At 42.0% G+C, this 20,823-nt stretch overlaps 1 protein-coding gene across 1 annotated transcript in view; it reads right to left on the bottom strand.

The window, feature by feature from the left end:
* SYCP2L (synaptonemal complex protein 2 like) overlaps positions 1–20,823 on the bottom strand; it is a 557,328-nt gene that overhangs the window by 152,637 nt on the left and 383,868 nt on the right. Inside the window, exon 8 of the mRNA XM_069221230.1 lies at positions 6,138–6,172. Within this exon, the coding sequence (XP_069077331.1) occupies positions 6,138–6,172 (35 nt within the window). The remainder of the gene's footprint in view (positions 1–6,137; positions 6,173–20,823) is intronic.

Here is a 20,823-nt window from a genome sequence, read left to right as displayed (position 1 = left end):
GGATACTTCCAATGAGGAGGATTCAGAACTGCTGCTGCCAATCCAAACCACTCGTAGCCACGGCAGCTTCCACCTTGCCTGAAGGAAAAGTGTCTAAGGTACTGTTTTGGCCAAAATCTTGGAGGATCAACACTTTTGAACCTCCTGCAGTACAGAGAACCTAGGAATAGAGTGTTGTTCAACTCCATCTGCAGTAGCAAAGGTTGCAGCTGATAGTGATATGTTTCCTAACAAACAAATACAAACAGCAAGGTTGACCAAAGTCTGGCTGGCAACACTTACATTTTTTTCTCCTGTATTTTGCACTTTTTTTTTTTTTAAACAAAAAGTTACAAAGTAGGCCGAAACAAGATTAAATTAAGCTCGTGTACTTACTGTAATCTGGAAATTCCATGTCACACAAAATTCCTGAAATTACACTATGTTGCTGAATCATTTGGCATTTGTGTTTATTTATTATATATTTTAAACAGCGTATTTCGTACTCTCCCTGTTAAAAGCTCTTCTAATATTTGTGATTCCTGCCACTAGTGATATCAATTTATATAATGCCAAACCTTTTATCATTTACTACTACTGATTTATAAGAAATTGATTGGTATTAAGCATCGGTATTTGCTTTTTTCTTGATTAATATCAGATTAGGTGAGGGACACTAACTCCACAGTAAGAGTGGTAAAGATGGTTATGGACACACTTCCAGAACGTTTGTCAACAAAACTGAAGGTCTCTCTACCTGGCAGCAGTGGCGTAGCGTGGGTTGTCAGCACCCGGGGCAAGGCAAGTAATTTGCGCCCCCTAACCCGGGGCAAGGCAAGTAATTTGCGCCCCCTAACCCGTGGATTTTAGCACTCGAGTCTCTTCCAAGATGTTGCGCCCGGTGCGGCCGGCCCCCCCTGCACCTCCCACGCTACGCCACTGCCTGGCAGGAAGGGAGAATAGGAAATATCTGGGTTTCAGTTGGGAGTTTGGATCATTGGGGTGGACAGATTTTCTGGGTTTGGTTAATCAGAGAAAGAGGGAAGACAGTTATACCCTATTTTGTTAGTTGGGTTGAAAATATACAAGTCTGGAACAATTTAATAACCAGGTTAGGGTTCAACAGGACAATTTAATGTATTGCTTTTTTAAATGATCGGTTGTAATCACAGTTTATGGTCATCGCATCTCATTAAGTCAAAAAAAATTCCAGCGTAACAATTAGTCTGTCAAACTAAAGAAAACACTGCCTTGCTTTTTTTCTAATTGACTGCTTAACCAATAATTCAGCCAATCTTCTATACTATTAATTACTCCTCTATTGCAGTATTTATGCCGTGGTATAAGAGTTTATAATCTCGTAGAAGTGATCAAGTGCAACATCCAGAGAACAGCATAAAGCGTCTGCACACCTCTGCCTCAAAATCTCAACTCACAACAAAATTACTCAGAATCCAAAGTGTAGCACCCTGTGTAACGAGGGAAAGTCTAAGATGACTAGCAACTGTAAGTGACAAAAAATTTAAAAGTGGTTATTCAACATGAACTTGACTCCTCCTCCACCAAAGTTGGCAGCCAATATGAAATAACTTGTGGACTTAGAATAGGTTTTTGTGAAGGGTGAATACATCACCACAAAAACAAATAAAGCCCAGTACAAGCTCTCAGGCCTGAAAAATTAAAACCCTGTCTACCTGAAACAGACTTCAGGATGACTATGCAGGCCCTAGTTCTCTCTTTTTCTCCTCTATAGGGACAGCACCCGACTCCATGGACTCCCAGACATTACCCTGGCACCTCTGGAATGCATGTGTGTAAGTAAAACTTTATTGTATGGTTACTTAAAACCATTACAGAAGTGGAAAACAACAATCTAAAAAAAACAAAGCAGATGAAAGAAGAGAGACCAACCCATTCCTCTGCAATCCTACTTCAGTTTATAAAACCATTGGATTCAAAGAAAGAAAACAAAAATACAAAAAGAAATGTACATAAAAGCATCTGGCAGCCCATACCAGTTCTAAAGGGCAAGTGCAAAACTAATGTGAGATTACATTGTTACTCAGTAAGCTGTGCTCTACCGAGGGCAAAGACTGTGTCCAACAGTCAGGATGTTATTTCCAGAATCCTGCCCTTTTAACAATGTCCGCACCAAGCGGATGAATTAGCCGAATTAGCCAAATTTTGCCAGGCGTGACAGTTTCCAGAGAGAATAGAAGGTTTCCCGCCTCTAAAACAGTACGGTTGCCGTAGTGTAAAAAGACAGACCTCAGAAGCCTGTGTGTTTGGTAAGAGATTTCCAGCTGACATTCATCTCTTATTGGGAGATGTACCAACATGGGCCATAGTATTAGATTTAGACAGTGTTTGGCCAATGCTCGATGCAGGTACAGTTGTCTGGTCTGGGTTATGTAAAATGCTATTAATGGAGCATACCTGCCCTTCTCCAATAAAGCCCTAATATCAGTTTCTCTCAGCAGCTGGTTCAATTGTTTTTTAAATTGCAGTTTTGATGGTAAAATAATAGCTTGGTTGCGTTTTGGCACCATTTTTCTATGGCCAATTGTAGTTTGCTGCAGCTGTATTTAGGTAATTGTCCCTTGAGTTGTTCCTTTTATAAAAGCCGTTTTTAAAACCGCCTTCATTGTGTTTTCAGGAGCGGATATTATCCGGAAAAAATATTTTGCATGTGCGGCAGTGCATTAAATGTTTTTCACGACAAGGCCAAACTAAAATCTGATCAGTGTGTTCAGCCTCTATGGAGGGTAATTGAAAGACATCCCATGCATTGTAGTTTGTCTAATTTGGCCAGATTAAACCAGGGAACACTTGCTGGGCCTAATTGATGGTAGGAACAAGTTTTGCCCTGATCGCACCCTCCTTATGCCCTCGTCGTCAGGTATGACACTGCAGCATGTCCCAAAGTCTTGAGGAAGGTCAACCTCGAATGCCCAACATTGATGCAACAATATTGGCTTCCCCCACAGGTACCTATCACACACAAGATCAGTTGCATCAACTCCAAGGCCATTAGAAACTGTACCCTGTTTATTGTGTTGAGAAAATTACTGATTATGGCTGACAACGTCAACCAGGAGTCATGACATCAGCAGAAGAAATGTAATATGGAAATTACCTAAATTCAGGCCTACTCAGTCTACGCACGCAGGTTCTGGAAGGACAGACCTCACCAAAATCAGAATGGCTCTTACTAGTCTGCAAATCAGGAAGAATTAATAACCCACCGTCAAATAATCACTACTTGCACACAGTCTAGGATCCTATCAGTGGCAGCAAGTGGCATCTCAAAGTAGCGGGGCGAGCAAACTGGCACTGTGAGAAACCAGCAATGCCTTTAGGCCCAATGCCAACGTGATCATTGGGGTCTCATTATAAACAGTGTTCATAACGGACCATGACAGAGCTCTGGAGTTAAGGGTGAGGACATTTCGAGTTTCTCATAGTGCAAATAAGTGGGTCAAAAAGGTATTAAAACACCGAGTCGAACCGTGAAAGATTAAACACATGCAATATAAACAGTAAATCACTGACATGCATTACATTAATGTTTTAAAATTAAACATTTTGGTTTTAATGTAGTGCATGTCAGTGATTTAGTTCCTGTTTTATATTGCTCAAATATTCAACTAGAAAATGAAATATTTACTTACTCACTGGCTAGGCATCCTCTGATCCTCTCTGGTGTTCTCCAGTCGTCCAAGCGCTGGGTCCTAGAACCAACTCCCCTAACTAATCCAGATGCTACCTGTGTGCTGTTCATGTTAACCAGCATGGGAGAAAGATGGTCTGGAGTGCCACCAGGCTAACACAGCTTGGGTTGGAGACATTCAGAGTGTGCATGTTGGGCAAGCCATCACAAGGTAGCTGGCCAAACTGATATACACACTTTAAACCGGTTGGTTGGCTGCCATCAGTGCACTCTGCAGGTCAAACAGCAGCAATCGTCGCCTAACACTGTTTGGGCTGGCAGCACTAAAAAAAAAAAAAAAACGATAATAAAATAATTTTACTATTTTATTTTTCATGTTTTCTATGGTGCAGCATGCGTTGCAGTGCTGCACTGATCGTTTGGACAAATTGCTGCTGAAACCTATGTATACTATAACTTCTTGTAAACCATTTTGGGTGGTATTTTAGGCTGACACTCACTCTGACACTCCTTTGCGCTCCAGCAATATTTGATCAGTGGATTGCATAACAATGTTCATGGGCTTTTACAGTGTGAAAGTTGAGGTTTGTAATTCAAAAGCATCACTTCTTGGTACATCCAGTATAACGTTTGATGCCATTCAGACCGGTGGGAATGGTTAGACAAAATATATCAGTATGCTATTTAAAACTGGATGTTCCAATAATAAGTCGAATTCTTTTTGTGTTATTTATTATGAAATCTATCGGTAAATATATCTACTCATTCGTGTATAATAAATGTAGGGCAACAGTCTAAAGAGATAAACTCACAAAAAATATCAGTAGAGGGAGCACTCCAGAAAAGGAAATATAACGACTAGAAAAAATGAAATATTCTATAATTCAGAAAATTAAGTTATATATTTTAGTGTGGAGATATTTTGTAGGCATGTCAAAACAATATTTTGTGTAGTTCTCGTGATAGGGCAAAAGAGATCACTGTTTTACCCAGTCGGTGACAGCAGCTCTGACGTTAAGGCAGAGTGAGACTTCCTGGAGGCACTTGATTTGCTAATAACTTTGGCACGGTTGGGTAGGTCTGCATGAAGTCAAGAGGTGGTTTGGTGAACACCAGCTCAGATCTTTTATTTCAGATTTTGTGCAGATCGAACCGAAGAAAGGTCAAAGATACTTGGCACTGTGTTCTACGAATGCCTAAATATTTGCTTTTATACGTTTGCATACAAAGGGGACTTTAATGGAGCTCTATGTCGTCACTTTGGCAACTCTTAATCTGAGATTAGTTTGAAAGCTGAGAAATAATAATTGGAATGCTGGAATAAAGGTTTCTACCTTTATTTTACCTCGGACACCAAAAGCAGTCCCTTTGGCTATTAAGCAATTTAGGCCAGATTATATACAAAACTTCTGGCTTTTCAGATACTATAACAGAAAAAAAAACATAACCTCACTCATTCTGACAGTTTTGGCACTAACACATTGAGGTATCCTTCTGATGTCTGTTTTCAAAAGGCTCCCCTTGTTGGTAAACACATTGTCTCCACCACATACTTGGAGAAGTGAACATTACTATGGCAAAGCAGCGATGTGAGCACTACTGCCAAGGTCCAATGCTCCTGGCCTCCCAGAATGGTGCACCAAAAGAGGTGTGGCTAGAATCCATGGCCAGGAGGCCTGTGAATACTAAATGGCTGACCCACCCACTGGAAAAAAGAGAGTGGTCCTACCTTACTTTCTCACTTTCTGGTGTTGGTGGCCATAAGAAGTGGTGATTCTCAGTCAGCCACCCCCTACTGCAGCATAAATCCTTAGGTGGAGCATCCGCTGCAGCTCTTCCGCATCCTCTGCCCTTGAGGAAAATGCCTGGAGACCAAAATGGTGCACGGGAATGCCAACTAATACACCAGATGCTATTTTGTTCAGCTCTTGGTGCCAGAGAGTCCCGTCTATCTGCAGTAGAGATACAAGAGGAAATCTCCTTCCCTGGGGCGGAAGGGTTCTTGTCCTGCAGTTATCATCTCCTGCCAATGCACCAGCTAGGGCAACTAAGTGGAACACTTAATTGACACACTTAGCCTTCACAAAAAGGCACTTTCATGCAGGTTTTTGCTCAAACACAAATCTGAACAAATCATTCATTCTAGATCTGCCCAGGTGACCTTGCCTTTCACTCATGATAAGTATAATTAAATGCATCTTCCAGCTCCATTGCAAGCTAGGTATCGCAGCCCTTGAGGCTGCCTGCAGCTGAACTGGATTCCCTTTCAAACACACAGGTATGAATCCTGGACCAAATGAACATTTCATGCAAGCACTTTCATGTTGTAGGTAAGAGATGCTTATCGAGCCTAGAGTATAAACCCAACGAATAACCCTCTGAATGAGAATCTGAAAATCTAAAATGGTTAAGTCGAAATAAAGCGCAATAAAATGCTTCAAAACCAGATAAACTCTGTAATGTCGCCCAAATGTAAAGTCTGTCTTACCTCCTGCTTGCGCAATAGCCTTTGCAAGATCTTCCCTGAAAAATAGAAGAACAGCAATGAAATATATTGATTAGTTGAAAGTATACATCGTGAAAATATTGACAAATAAAAGTGACAAATTAGGTATATCTGTGTTAAGGAATAAAAGTGTCAGCATGACTGCTGTTTAGGAATTTCCACTCGAATACTGTAAACTGGAGACACCCCTGAACCTGACCGATAGCCAAGGGAACTGTCAATAGCATCAATAACACTTTACAGTAAATCTCAAAATCTGGGCATAGATATTCTTTTTAATATGCTAAATCACCGCTGTACTATTTGGTGCTTCTAAAGCAGCATACAAAATTTGAAACATTTGTGGTATATCAAATGTGACACTTTGAAGAACAGAATTTATTTCTGCACACGTGAAATGCTTGCTGACTATTTACTATGATCTTTAATACTGCCTTAGACAACATAGATCAGAGTTTATATTTACTGTAAAGAATAATCTGCTTGAGAGGTTAGTTTTTTTCCCTAGAGAAACCTACTTTAAGAAGGGGGTGTGGGCAACTACTTATAGAGCAACATGTACTGCTGTAAATCAGCTCTCAATTGGTTGCTGACATTTTCGGTTATCCTACAAGTAAGAAAGACTCCATTCAAAGATCCCTAGTAAAGTGCTACCCTTGTGTACCCTGGGCCTGTAAATTAAATACTACAAATGGGCTTGGAACATTCGTTATACAACCCACCTAAGTAGCTCTGTAAAATATGTCTCAGGCCTTTCATTGCAGCCTTCATGTGCAGTTTTAAACTGCCATATCAACCAGGCAAAAGGAACCTTTTGCCAGGCCCAAATCTTCCTTTTTATCACACAGGTCATGCTGGGGTAGACTCTAAAAAGCTGATAAAGCAGGGAGCAGTATATTGAAAAAGTTGGACATGTACTTTTACGTTTTACATTCCCTGGTAGTGAAAAACTCTTATTAGATTTAATAAGTGACTTCTTTCAAATGGGAGCAGGTAGAAACATCAAATTTGGGGTCTAAAGAGTTTTAATTTAAAACCCTCTCTAATGTTAAAGTTGGAATTTATGTAAATTCTGAAAATCCCATTTTAAGAAAGCTGGCATTTTCTTGTCCTAACCATTTGGTGCCTGTCCCTGGGCCACATGACTAAGTGTAGTTGACAGTTGGTCTTTGTGTATTGCTCCCAGACAATAAGTCACAGAGAGGCTAGATGCAGGCAGTATTGGCCAATCTGACTTAACGACGGGGAGCAGCTGTCACTTACCATTCTAGTACATCATGAAGGCTCTGCCTGAATACACTCACAAAGGGTTTGACAGTATTATTTTGTGTCCCCAGAAAAGCTGGGGTCAGGGCAGGGAGCAAGGGGATGTCCGACACCTCAGAAACAGAAACCTCCAGAACCTTCTCCTACTTCAAATTGGGCACCAGGTATAAATAATGTACCCTTAGATCCAGCTCTTCAGTATACATCTGGACCTGTGGAAGGCTCAGGGGGACTGCTGTACTACATTGATGCAAGAAGGGCTACCACTCTGCTGCTTTCTTGTCTGAGTAAGAAGAACTATCAAAGTGACTACAAGGGCTAGTTAGCTGACCTCCTGACCAGTCTCTCATGGCCAGAACACACTCCAACTACCTTTAACACAGCAGCTGGACTCGGCCAGCAGTGAGCCTTGCCCTCCCAAGTGGTATCACCCTAGTCCTAGATCCTTTGAACTGGGCCTGAAGGTGCTCTGCCAGCCCAACTATTCCCAGCAGAACTGATGCTGCACAATGCATCGCTTCACCAAACTTTATCGAAACCGCTGCCTAATGCATACCCAATGCAGGTCTTTGCTTTGCAAGCCTCTTGCCAACAGCATTACCAAGGATAACCTCACATCTTGCATGAACCTTTGCTTTGTGTTTCATCGCCTCACCAGGACCTCGAATCATCTCAGCTGCACAATGCATCCTTGATGGAGCATCGTGATATGTTCTTGAACCAGGATTCAAGGTACTCTTGTTCTACAAGCCTAACTCTGTCCATGTAGCTGGTTCTCGCTCCATCACTGCTGGCCTGAACTTGTAACTTTATACTGGACTGGCCCAACCAGATATCTGCTATTGGTGCTTAGTGGCATTATTTTCACTTAAATCTTTAGAATTGTATATCACAGGTTCTACTGATTATTTTGGTTGTTTTTGTCATAATGTATTTATTAACTTTTACTCTAGGTTTCGAAATTCGGGTGGGAATTTTTGTTTGTTGTATTTCACTTTAATACTGTGAATTGCTGCATAAATACTTAACACATTTCCTCTAAATTTAATCTGGCTGCTGTTTTCCAAGATACCAGAAAGTTGGGCATATGTTAAATTAGGGTGACTTCACCCTGATAAGAATTGTAGTTTCTTCTTGAATAGGGAGATCACCCCCTTCAATCAGTGACCCAATTTCTTACAGACAGCAACATTATTGGCAGATGACATTCCACACAGCTGTCTGGGTGCTGCTAACGTGGCCTCAACGCTGAAGGACTGACAAAACAGATAGAGATCACCGACTAATAACATTTACTCTACTCTCCAGTTCATGATATTCAAGAGGCTGGAGAAAAGTGTTAGCACTGCATATTTCCAAAGTTTTTCTAATTAATGCAGAACATTAATTAACAGAATATTCCACTGCCCCAGTTCCTTAACAACCTTCGGTCTTTGTCCGCTGTCAATACCTGGAAATTACAGGCTAGTGTACAAGAGGACTCAATTGTTTGGGACCGATTCTGTGAAGAGAGAGTAAACTGTTTTAGGGAAATAGTGGATTTAGCCTCAGATTATCTAATCAAATGGGAGGCCTTTAAGGTGGTATAGATGGGACACAGAATAAAAAGCCTCATGTGTGAGGGAAGCATTAGTGTCAGAATTTAATTACACTGAAAAGAGATGGATGGGGTGGAGAGAGGAAGGCTTGAAGACATATTTGGTTCCACGATTTAATGGAATAAATAAATAAATGCACCTTTGGCAAAGGCTGGACTGTTTAGATTATAAGGTATATCTAGCTATGCCCATACACAAAGTTAACAAGATTAGTAGATTAGTGGCATGGTTGGCAAAACCTGAACTGAGATGTTCATGTGTCAGCACAGCTGGAGGAGACAATCTATTTTCAAGAAGAAATACATTTGGTGTTCACCGATTATTACTGAATTTTAGGAAGATCATGATCAGCAGGCAAATCAGAAAATAAATCCATTTAAATTTGCTACCACAGCATCGGGTTAAAATCTCTTGAAATACTCAGTTTGATAAAAATAAATACATTTAAAAAAAGACAAAGACTAGAACCAGAGGGACGACTTTGGGGGTCAGGTCAACCTCCAGTTACTTTTTGTCTCCCTAAAACGACCCTCTGGCTCCTAATCTAGGAGAGATTGTCACTGTGGCCCAGGATTAAGGTTAATTATCCTGCTCTTGATATTAGGTTTTCATTATGTCACTTCCCAAATCCAGATAAAATAATATGTTTAGATTATGGTACGTTTCTTAATTTTGATTATAAAATCTTATATAAAACTCTGTTTGACTATCTACCTCTGTTAATACAGTATATACTGTACATGTGGACCAAATCTGGTTGATACTGGGGCATAGTAACAGCTCTTTATGCACCTACATTATTCTCACTGATGAATAATATCCCACTATATTTATTCAATGCATTATTGGTATGTTTAGAAAAAACATTTAATACTCAGCTGTGCATTTGTATTAGCTACCCTAACAGTTAGGGACCTAGGACTAGAATTATCAAAACGGACTTCCTTTGCTATGCAAGGAAAAATGCCCTGTGATGTTACTCCCACAGAATACTGAAAGGCAGATAGTTCAAGGATGCAGCTCATCCCCAATTATATTTCCATTAACTAAGAAGTGATTTTCAAATTTTCTTAGAAGAGAGGGCAGAAACAGGTGTGCCCAGATGAACACATGTCCTATTGCTGCATGTGGACAATACGCTTGCTGTCCCTTGAAAAAATTCGCACAAGGATGGACTTAACTCTAGCCGTGATAAATGAGTTTGTCAGAGCATCAAGATTACAGTAAACTGGACTAATCTTCACTCTGCTTGCTTGAATGACAAACTCACATTCCTTAATTTGGGAGTGAGGTTTTACCACACAAACCCAGGTAATGGATAGCAATGTGAAGTCCACTGCAGCACCATTGAGGAGCTGTATGGTGTTTTGGAAAACTTTTCCACTGTCAAATATGGGAAGATTCACTAAGGCAGATGGCACACGTTCCTAATCTGCTTCTAGGTTTGCCTCCTAAAGATTTTGATTTCATCCTATTTGATATGGAAAAGCAGCCACTGGCCGCACTGAGCAAGTTGAGTCTCTTAAAAGCAGCAACTTGAGAGTACCCAATTTCAAACTATACTGAGAGAGCGCAGCTTATATACTTAGAAATTAATATGAAATGTTATGAACTAATGCGTAATAATGCTGCATAGAAAATGTATTAATGTATTTTGCTAAAAGTGCGCGTGAAATGTGCCCACGGGGAGTGGCCGTCAATATATACAATGATTAATGAAACTGATTAATAATGATGAAATGTTATGTTAAAGTATGATTTTGCACCAATATAAAAGGTTATATGTTAAATTTCTGCTAATAAATCATTAGGCCTTAGTTAGCATGAGTCGAGGCCTTCTAGCATGTGTGGTGTAGAATTTGTGCTTGCTCAGCTTATGCATATTGCAGGTGATTTGTGAAGTTTGTGTGGATTTAGGTCAGGTAATGTTGTTTTAGTAGGAGTGGGCGTACTCCGCAGTACGAGAGTAGGGAAGTCGGCGAACTTCTTGTAAGTGTGTCGCTTTGTGTTCAAAAAGTATCCACATGGTTGTTGGTGATGTACAGACCCGTCGTGGTTTAAGACTCCGGAGTATATTGACAAGTGTAGGAGACACTTGGGTTTATGTTGTAATTTGTGCGGTTTAATAGGTCAATCGGGCATGGTTGACAAGTCGAGTTTGAGTCAAATTGTGTGAGTGAAACCTTCGATGGAGATTTGGCAAGTTCTAAAGTGCACTAGAACAAACCATTGAGAAGTCGAGAGTAGGATTTGCGGGTCGAATTCTGCTTGTGAGTGCTGGAGCGGAGGAGAGAGTAACGGCCGAGACTTCAAGTGAAATCTCTGTAAAGTTCTGAAGCAATTGTGTTAGCCTTCCTGTAGTAAACCGGCAAATATGGGTTTTGTTGTTAAGGGTGCTCGCAATATATTGCATTCGATTTGTGTGAGGAGGACAAGCCGCAGGACTTTGTCAGCTGCAGTGTGTGGGTGTGACGTCATTTGAGCCGCGCTGGGATCGGTCAGTTGCTGAGAGGGGTCGCGCACGGATTGGCAGCCGTCCGTGAGAGGCAATTGGTTGAGAAAGGTGGGTGAAGAGTGTTCTGGGAATTAAAGTCACTTCCTGATTAGATTCTAAAGCAGAATAAAAGACTCAAAAATGACGTTTTTCAAGATTCTAAAGAGTGCTTGGAGGGGAGATACATACATTACAGCGAGTGTGGGGAAGCCTACACCTCCTGAGGGTATTCCAGCTTATATTGTAATGGAGGAGAAGGGAGTCGCGCCTCGTCTTTGGTTAAAACAGTGGTGCAAATTGACAGAGAAGGAGGGATGTTTAGCGTTTCCGGAACACGGAACGTTTAATGTAAGAATTTTGGAGAATTTGCAAATGATGTTAAGTGTGCAAAAACCACCTCCGAGACCAGCTCAGTATGAGGCATTATCAATCTGGGATTTGATGGCCATACGACAGACAGCAGAAATTTGAAAGGAGAATGAGAAGAGCAGAAAAGACTTTAGCTGAGGCTAGATAGGATAATGAGACCAAAATGTGGAGAAGGGGAATAGTTGATGGACTTAAAATGTTTCTGGCAATAACACAAGAAGATGAGACACAGAGAAAGAAAACCACTTGTAAGACAGACAAGGGTCTAGTAAGCCAAAGGAGACTCAGAGGTCTTGGGTAGACACAGATGATTCAGACGATGAAGAGTTTTAGTTGTTACATGATCGCCTGCCACCATATACCATAAATGATAATGTACAGAGCACTAGTGTGAGTTCTGAAGACCTGGCACAAAATAAGGGCATCTCAAATACAGTGCAGACAAGTGATACAATTCTGATACAGAATGGTGTCAGTGTACCCACTGCGCCAGACACAGATACAGTTGCAGCCATCACAGATCTTAAGGATTTATCCTAATGTTCCAGTATTGGAAACAACTTCGAGTCTGATGGTGCCGCCTGATCCGGTCTATACGAGATCAAAGTTAGTGCAGATTGAGCCAACTCCGCAATTGCTGCCCCAGACGCAGCAACAGCTGGTTCCGAGTTACACTTCAGTTGCAGGACCACAGTCAGTACCTACAGCACCAATGATGAATCAAGCTATGGGAGTTAATGCTCCACAGGGTTTGGGACTTGGCCAGACACCAGCTGCTATATCATTGCCAATTACTGTTGGTCCACCAGTACCGCTGTATGTGCAAGGTAAGCCTGGCATACGTGATCAGGGAGTAATGACCCAAGAGGCAATAAGAGGAGGGTCCATAGGACACTTACAGGGAGAACAGACAGTTAAAAGGGCTAGATCCTTGTTAGACTTTAGTCTGATTGGGGTTCCTTTGGAGACAATGAGGCAAGCAGGGTTGGGAACACTAACCACACAGGTAATGAGTGCAAATACGACAGACACCAATGGTGCAGTCTGGAAATATTTTGTTGCAAGGCTTAACAGCGCAACAATTGAACGAGTGGCTAGACAAACTCAACACTCCGCAGACTACTACAGTGACCGCAGAGAGGTCAGAAAGGGAAGAATACCTGAATTTTGTGAGACTGGGTGTAGAAGCCATGGAACTAGTGGAAGGAACAATGGGGGTGAACAGGTTAGAGTCATACACGGAAGCAGAATTGAGGTATCTGTGCCCCAAAATAACCAAAGAAGTGAGCAAGGTGCATCAGAGGTTGGCAAGCCTGGCAGATAAATACAACATGGACATTGAGAGTACTAAACATTTGAAAAGAAGCTATAGATTAGACTTCGAGCCTAAAGATTTCGAGCACATGAGGTCTATCGGAATGAAGGCACACCTCAAAGAAATACTGCAGAGTGCTCAAATTTGGGAAGCCTTAGGGAAATGGGAAGGCAGATGGGCAAAGAAGAGAGAAAGAGAAAGGTGATAGTCTGGAACCAAAGCAGGCTAAAGCTGCACCGGACACGGGGACAATACATTTTTTACCAATGAGAGAAGCAGCCGGAGGTCTAGGGGTGACATCCTGTCATTCACAAATGATTATCCTAGGTTAAGGGAAAAGCCAATAGAGTGGTATCAGCAGACAGACGGATTTGAGAAGCTTGCGAAATGCCTCTGGGAGGACTTGAATACCCTGTTTGAAATTTTAGTTCCACTTGATTTATGGCTTGAGTGCAAGAGGGGCGTAGATTGGCCGGCAAGGGATAAAGTTACTGGAGCACCATCTAGAGAAGTGATGAGGTATTATCATAAAGTGATTGAGTTTTTGAAGCAGAAAGTTTCGCCGAAAGGGACTGATTGGCAGAAAATTGATCGAACATCACAGGAGGCCAAAGAGTTGATTTATGCTTACTATGAGAGATTGTTGAAAGCATTCAAACATTACAGTGGCACTGAGGTCATTGAGCCAAAAGACATGAATCATCTTGTGTTCAGGTTTGCTGAAGGGCTGAGACCAGAAATTAGCCTGATGATTAAAAATCATTTGATCTGTTTGCAAGCGAAGCAGATTGATGAGGTGTTGCAGTATGCAAAATACTGTAGTGACTAAATTGAGTTGAAACAAAGAAAGTTGAAAGAGAAGGTGATGCAGATTAAGGCAGCACAAGCAGGGATGCAGGGAAAATGGAATACAGCAGGTGGTATAGCAGCAACTGAAGGGATATGGAATGTTTCAGGCACAACCAAAAGATTGAGGAGGTTTTGTGACCCGTGGTCCAGATATAAATACTGTTGTGGTTCAAAATGATGTGCAGGGGATGAAAAAGGTGTCACCATGTCACGCGTGTGGGAGCGTGGGGCACTGGAAGCAGGAATGCCCAATGGTGGTGCAGGATGGTGTTGTTCTACAAAGCAATGATGTTGGTACATTAAAAAATGTGAGGGGTCCAAAAATGAGGGGTCAAATCCAAATTTTCAGAATAACATGGTGCAGATGCAAGGTCTCCAACCTGTGCAACAAATGCAAATACCACGTGTTCAACCAGCACAAATGCAGCAGGCACAATAGCAGATTCCCATGGTACCTAGACAGCAAATGCAGATACCATTAGCTCCAATGGGACAGCAACAGGTGATGCTTCAACAGGTCACAGGTCAAACAATGAGTCAAAATAACACAGTACAACAGTTCCCATTGCATGGTGAGGATGGAATAAACGATGAATGGTCGGATGATTGTTCAGACAGTGAGGAGTGCAGGCTTGCAGCTTCCCTAGAAGTAGACCAGAGGGGACCTTATGTAGAGGGAAAGGTGCTGGGTCATGAGGTTTCGTTCCTAGTTGATACAGGAGCTGCACGCTCTACAGTCAGAAGTGCAGAGGTTCCGAAAATACCACTTTCGGGGCGTACCATAAGGGTGGTAGGAGTAGCAAATCATTTCCTGACAAATCCGATTACAGATCCGGTCCAAGTTGAGATTGGTAACTTCCAGGGATTACACATATTTGTAGTCTGTGACGAGTCCTGTATCCTTACTGGGAAGGGACTTACTGTGCAAAACAAGGTGTTCGATTACCTGTTCCAATGAAGGGATTGAGGTGCAGACAAACAGTGATGATGAAGGGGACGATGGTTAGTTTCCAGAGTTAGAGACCGAGACCGCAAATGAGGAATACCCTTTGATAACCCTATTCCCAATGCTTACAGTGACTGACTTACCACCTGAGTTGCAGGGAACAGTGACAGAGAAAGTGTGGGACTTGACAGGAAAGGCTGTGGGACTAATAAAAGGAGTAGAACCGGTTAAAGTAGAGGTGAAGCCAAATGCAGTGTTTCCCCAGGTTCGGCAGTACCACATGGCCCAAGATGTCCTCATTCAAATAGCACAGATAATTGCGGACTTTGTGAAGCAAGGTGTTCTGAATGAAGTGCTGAGTATCCCATGTAATTCACCAATAATGGGTCTGCAAAAGCCTTGTGGGTAAGTTTGAATTGTTCAAGACCTGAGGAAAATAAATGAGATCGTGGTAAAGTGTTGCCCCATAGGGCCAAATCTAGCTGTGATCATGTTTTAGGTTCCGTGTGCTGCAGAGTGGTTCCCCGTTGTGGACTTGTCTCAAGCATTCTTTTCGGTGCCTCTTCATGAGGATAGCCAATTTCTCTTCAGTTTCAAATTCCTGGATAAGGTTTACAGTTGGTGCAGAACTCCTCAAGGGTTTTCTTGAGTCACCTTCCATCTTCAATCAGATATTGAGGAAGGATTTGGAGTCGTTAGAACTGCTTTTCAGTTCGACTCTAGTGCAGTATATTGATGATTTGTTGATTGCGTCCAGAACAAAAGATGACTGCAGGTATGACACAATAGCCTTACTGAACCTTTTGGGAAAGAATGGACATAAAGTGTCCCCAAAGAAGCTGCAATACTGTCATAAAGAGGTGAAGTACTTAGGTCACCTGATTGAGAAAGGGTCGAGAAAAATATCCAAGGAAAGAGTGACAGCCGTACTGCAGATGAATCCCCCAACAACAAAAAGAGACGTTAGGATGTTTTTGGGAATGGTGGGCTACTGTCGTCAGTGGATTCCCAACTTCTCGATTATCTCTAAACCTTTGGTGAGACTGACAGTTAAAAAGTTCAGGATGGCCCAGGTGCCATCGCCATGTCCGAAAAAGAGATGAAGGCATTCATAGAATTGAGGGAAAGTATGTGCAGGGCACCAGCTTTAGGTATGCCTGATTACACAAAGCCTTTTGTACTGTTTTGTCATGAAAGTGATGCTTGTTCTTTGTCTGTCCTGACACAGGTCCATGGAGGTGCAAACCGCCCAGTAGCATATTTTTTAGCTACTTTGGACCCAGTCGCAGCAGCCTTACCGGGTTGTTTGCGTGCAGTTTCAGCAGTTGGTCAAAGCCTCACCCAGTGTGAAGGAATAGTGATGGGACATCCTTTAACAGTAATAGTCCCCCATTCAGTTTAAATCTTGTAAACCCGAACAGAGACATGACAAATGCAAGGTTGACAAAATACGAAACAATTATACTGGGGTCACCTAATGTATCCCTTAAGAGATGTACTGTATTGAACCCGGCAACTTTACTTCCTATTGAAAATGCAGACATTGATGATGCCGAGGAGGTAGAACATGATTGTCTTGAGGTAACAGATATGTGCACCAAACCAAGACCTGATATTAAAGATACCCAATGGGAAGAAAATGATTGCATCAGTTTTGTTGATGGTTCATGCCTGAGAGACGCAGTAGGAGTACTGAGAGCTGGATATGCTGTGTGTACAATCACTGGTATCTTTTTAGCTTCCTGGCTCAAAAGAGTGTACTCTGCTCAAGTGGCTGAATTAATTGCTCTTACTAGGGCATGCCACGCAGCTGAAAACCTGAAAGTCACTATCTATACTGACAGCAGATACGGATTTGGAATTGTACCTGATTTTGGCCAGTTGTGGTCACAGAGGGGTTTCATGACCTCTTCTGGTTCTCCAGTGCAAAATGGCGAAAAGATTAAGGATTTGTTGCACGCAATTCAGTTACCTCTTGAAATTGCTGTGGTGAAATGCAATGCTCATGTTAAGTCACAAGATTTTGTGTCAATGGGAAAGGGCTATGCTGATCAAGTCGCAAGATTTTGTGCACTTAACTGGATATCGTTTCAAGATCAGTGGGAATTGCTACCTGAAACTGAAAATGAAACATGCACAGGGTATGCATTAGGGGTGGTTGATACCTTGGGTGAGCTAAAATCCTTGCAGGGATGTGCCAGCAAAGAGGAGAAACGTTCCTGGCAGAGAATGCAATGTGTACAGAGGTCTGATGACTTATGGGTTTCAGAGGAAGGAAAAATGGTTTTGCCAAACAGTTTTTTGTCACAGTTTGTGAGGTTTTACCATGGTCAAGCACATGTTGGGAGAGATGTAATGATCAGGTTGTTCAAAATCGATTGGTTCAATCCAAAATTCAGACAAGCTGCAGAGGTTATCTGTCACAGGTGCATTATCTGTCTGCAGATGAATGCAGGAAAAGGGACTGTGGTGAACATGAGCCACGTTGAGAGAGCAGGAGGTCCATTTAGCAGAATGCAGATGGATTTTATTGAAATGCCTGTGTGTGGAGGATTGAGGTACGTGTTGGTGATTGTGTGCATTTTCAGCCACTGGATTGAAGCTTACCCTACACGTAGGAATGACAGTCTCACAGTAGCAAATCTGCTGCCTAGGAAGTTAATGCCACATTTCGGGTTCCCGATGTCTTTAGAATCAGATAGGGGCAGACACTTAGACAATGAGGTGATTAAGCTCTTGTGTGCTGCATTAAAGATTGAGCAGAAGCTGCATTGTAGTTATCGCCCGGAAGCCTCAGGACTAGTGGAGCAGGTGAATGGTACCTTGAAGTCGAGAAGTCAAAAATCCGCGCAGCTACCAGTTTGAAGTGGCCAGATGCATTGCCCTTAGTGTTGATGTCAATAAGAAACACACCTGACAAGAAAACAGGACTGTCTCCTCATGAAATTCTCATGGGCCGAGCTATGCGAATGCCCGCAGTGCCTGCAAATGCTCTTGTGAATATCACGGACGATATGGTGTTGGACTACTTCAAGGGTCTGGCTGACGTGGTCCGCTCTTTTTCTCACCAGGTGGAGGCTACCACATTGCCACCGATAAGCGATCCAGGTCACACCCTGAAAGCCGCTGACTGGGTGGTTGTCAAGAAACACGGGAGGAAGTCGTGTTTGGAGCCACGTTGGAAGGGGCCGGATCAAGTGATACTGACAACTACTACTGCTGTGAAATGTGCAGGTCTTCCAAATTGGATACATGCCAGACACACAAAGAAGGTGACGTGTCCAACTGATGAGGAACTTGAAGTGTCCAAAACAACAGCTGCAGAGAAGGAAGTCTCAGGGCCGGAGAGTATTCAAAGGGGAACTGAGACTGAAGGAGAGCCTGCTGAGGACAGCTTAATCACTCAAACCGTAAACGAGATCCAGAGGAATGACAGGGAGCCTATCTCAGCTGGGGCATCAGGGGAACCGACACAGAGAGGTTCTCCCAGAAGCAGACGGATACAGGTTTGAAATTGAGCCCATAACTGACCCTGAAGGCCAAGAGAGTGAGGCAGAAGGAAGTCGATTTGTTCCGACGCCTCCTGAGACACTTGCAGAGCCATCAAGAGAAAACACCATAGCACAAGAGGAGGGCGCTGTTCAACGTCCTGAAAGGCCAAGCAGAAAGAAAACACTTAAAGGAGATAATTGGCCAGAGCTACAAGCTGTAGGAGAGAATGTGATCCCTAATTAAACAATAGAGGAAGAAGTTGACACAACCATGAAAGAAGATCTTAGTGAAGGAGAGTTGCAGGGTGATCACATACTTAAAAGAAAGTTGCAAACAGAAGGTACGCAGGCCCTGAATGGGCGTATGCAACATCAGCTGAATGGCAACAAGAATTCTTGCCGTTCTGTTTTGATCGAGAGGTTCCAGGTCAATACTACGGCACCTGAATTAAACTTTAGAAAGAGACTGTGCTAAATTGAAAGCTGAAAAAGCTGAGAAAAGAGACTGATAAATTACCGGATGTGACACTGTTAAACTGAATTGATTCTGAAAACCCGGTTATGACAAGCTGCTAACCTGATTTGGCAAAGGGGTCCTGGAGTGAGTGAAACACTGTAAATACTCGCAGAGAAAGAGAAAGACTTTGCACAGAAGAAAAAAATAAAAAAAAAGCTTTTATATCGTCCTCAAGTTGATTGTTTGCTTTGTATTATTCTGCTTTCTGATTCTTTACAGATCATGAGTTACACTACAGATAATAGTAATAGGGGTAGGACCCGTGCATGTTTGGTTGTTGGTGTGGGAGTTATATGTACGGTAGTGATAATAGCTGTGATTGTGGGAATGCCATTGGTGGATAACAAAGTGACTATCAATGCTTCAAATCCTGAGACTGCTACACTAACACCCTGGGAGAAGTTTGAGCAGGATGCAAAATACTTGCATGAGGGAACTAATCCAAAAGGGGAACTATCTACTAATTTCTTCTATCGCTTGCTGAATGAGTATGTTGGCACAATGGATGCTAAGAATTGCTATGTGTGCACAAAGATTCCTTCAACAATACAAGAAGGGGTTACTTATCGTAGTCTGCCACTTACCTACGGGATAAGCTGTAGTTTGCTGTTAACAAGATTCTATGATCAAGAACATGTTCAATACTTCTATTCTAACTTAGATGTAGTGTTTTCCTTTGTGGCTGTGATTGAGTTTCTAAATAAATTAGCTAAAGAACACAGCATAAAATTAGTTAGGGGTTTCTTTGAGCCAACACTGACATTTGGGACAGCTTATGCGCACCGCAATAATCTAACCTGCCTACTAACACCTGTAGAAAAGAGCTTCTTAGATTACACTGATGATAGACGGAAAGCATTAAAGGAAAGGCTAGAAAAGGGATTAGAAAAACGCACGCTTGCAAATGATTATGCTTACACTGCAATAAAGACACAGGGCAAATTAACTGTAGATGCATTACACGTAGGAAGGCTTTGCATATACAGTATAGGCCGAGATCTGAGCATGACAATTTATTTGTGGTAACGAGTGAATGCAGACATGTGTTTTTGTTTCAGAGTAAATGGACGTTCATGTTAAACGGACAGGATCCAGCGATCCCTGGGATCTATTATATATGTGGACTTAATGCTTATTACAGTCTTCCAAAGGGATGGTATGGGACATGTTATTTGTGAATAGTTTTTCCAAAGATCTACCAGATTGATGACTTAAAGCAGATTCCTAAAATGTCTGAATTACAGCATACTAGACAAAAGAGACAGCGGCTGCTGTCGGTGACATATTTGGAGCCATCATTCCTTCAGTAGGGGTTATCTTAAATTCCATAAAGATTCAAAAGTTGTCTACTATTTTGGATAACATGCTGACAAACTTCACAGGGGCTGTACTCCTGATGGATACAGAACTTGCTGCGGAAAGAGCTATGACTCTTCAAAACCGGCTTGCTTTAGACATTCTTTTAGCGAAGAGTGGCGGAGTATGTAAAATGCTTAATGAGCGCCATTGTTGTGCATTCATTCCTGATAATAGTAGAAAGATTAGAGGTATGCTTATTATCCTAACCAGAGATAGTGCAGAGCTGAAGGAACCTGGAGTTTGGGAAAAAGTTGGGAAAGGAATTACTAAAGTAGGGAATTGGTTTAGTAGTATTTGGAATGGGGTTCTTGCAACACTAATAGGGGGTATATTAATTGTCCTGATTTGTTTATTCGGACTATGGTTATCATGCAAAATTAGTAAAAAAGTTAAGAGATTTGGCAAAACGCAATAAAAGAAGAGAAGGAAAAGGAGAAAATGTTCCAAGAAATTTGGGAAAAATC

This window comes from Pleurodeles waltl, chromosome 2_2 (genome assembly GCF_031143425.1).
Source record: "Pleurodeles waltl isolate 20211129_DDA chromosome 2_2, aPleWal1.hap1.20221129, whole genome shotgun sequence".
NCBI classification, from domain to species: Eukaryota; Metazoa; Chordata; class Amphibia; order Caudata; family Salamandridae; genus Pleurodeles; species Pleurodeles waltl.
The sequence above is the reverse complement of the archived record's forward strand: the minus strand, read 5'-3'. Positions and strand labels throughout refer to the sequence as shown.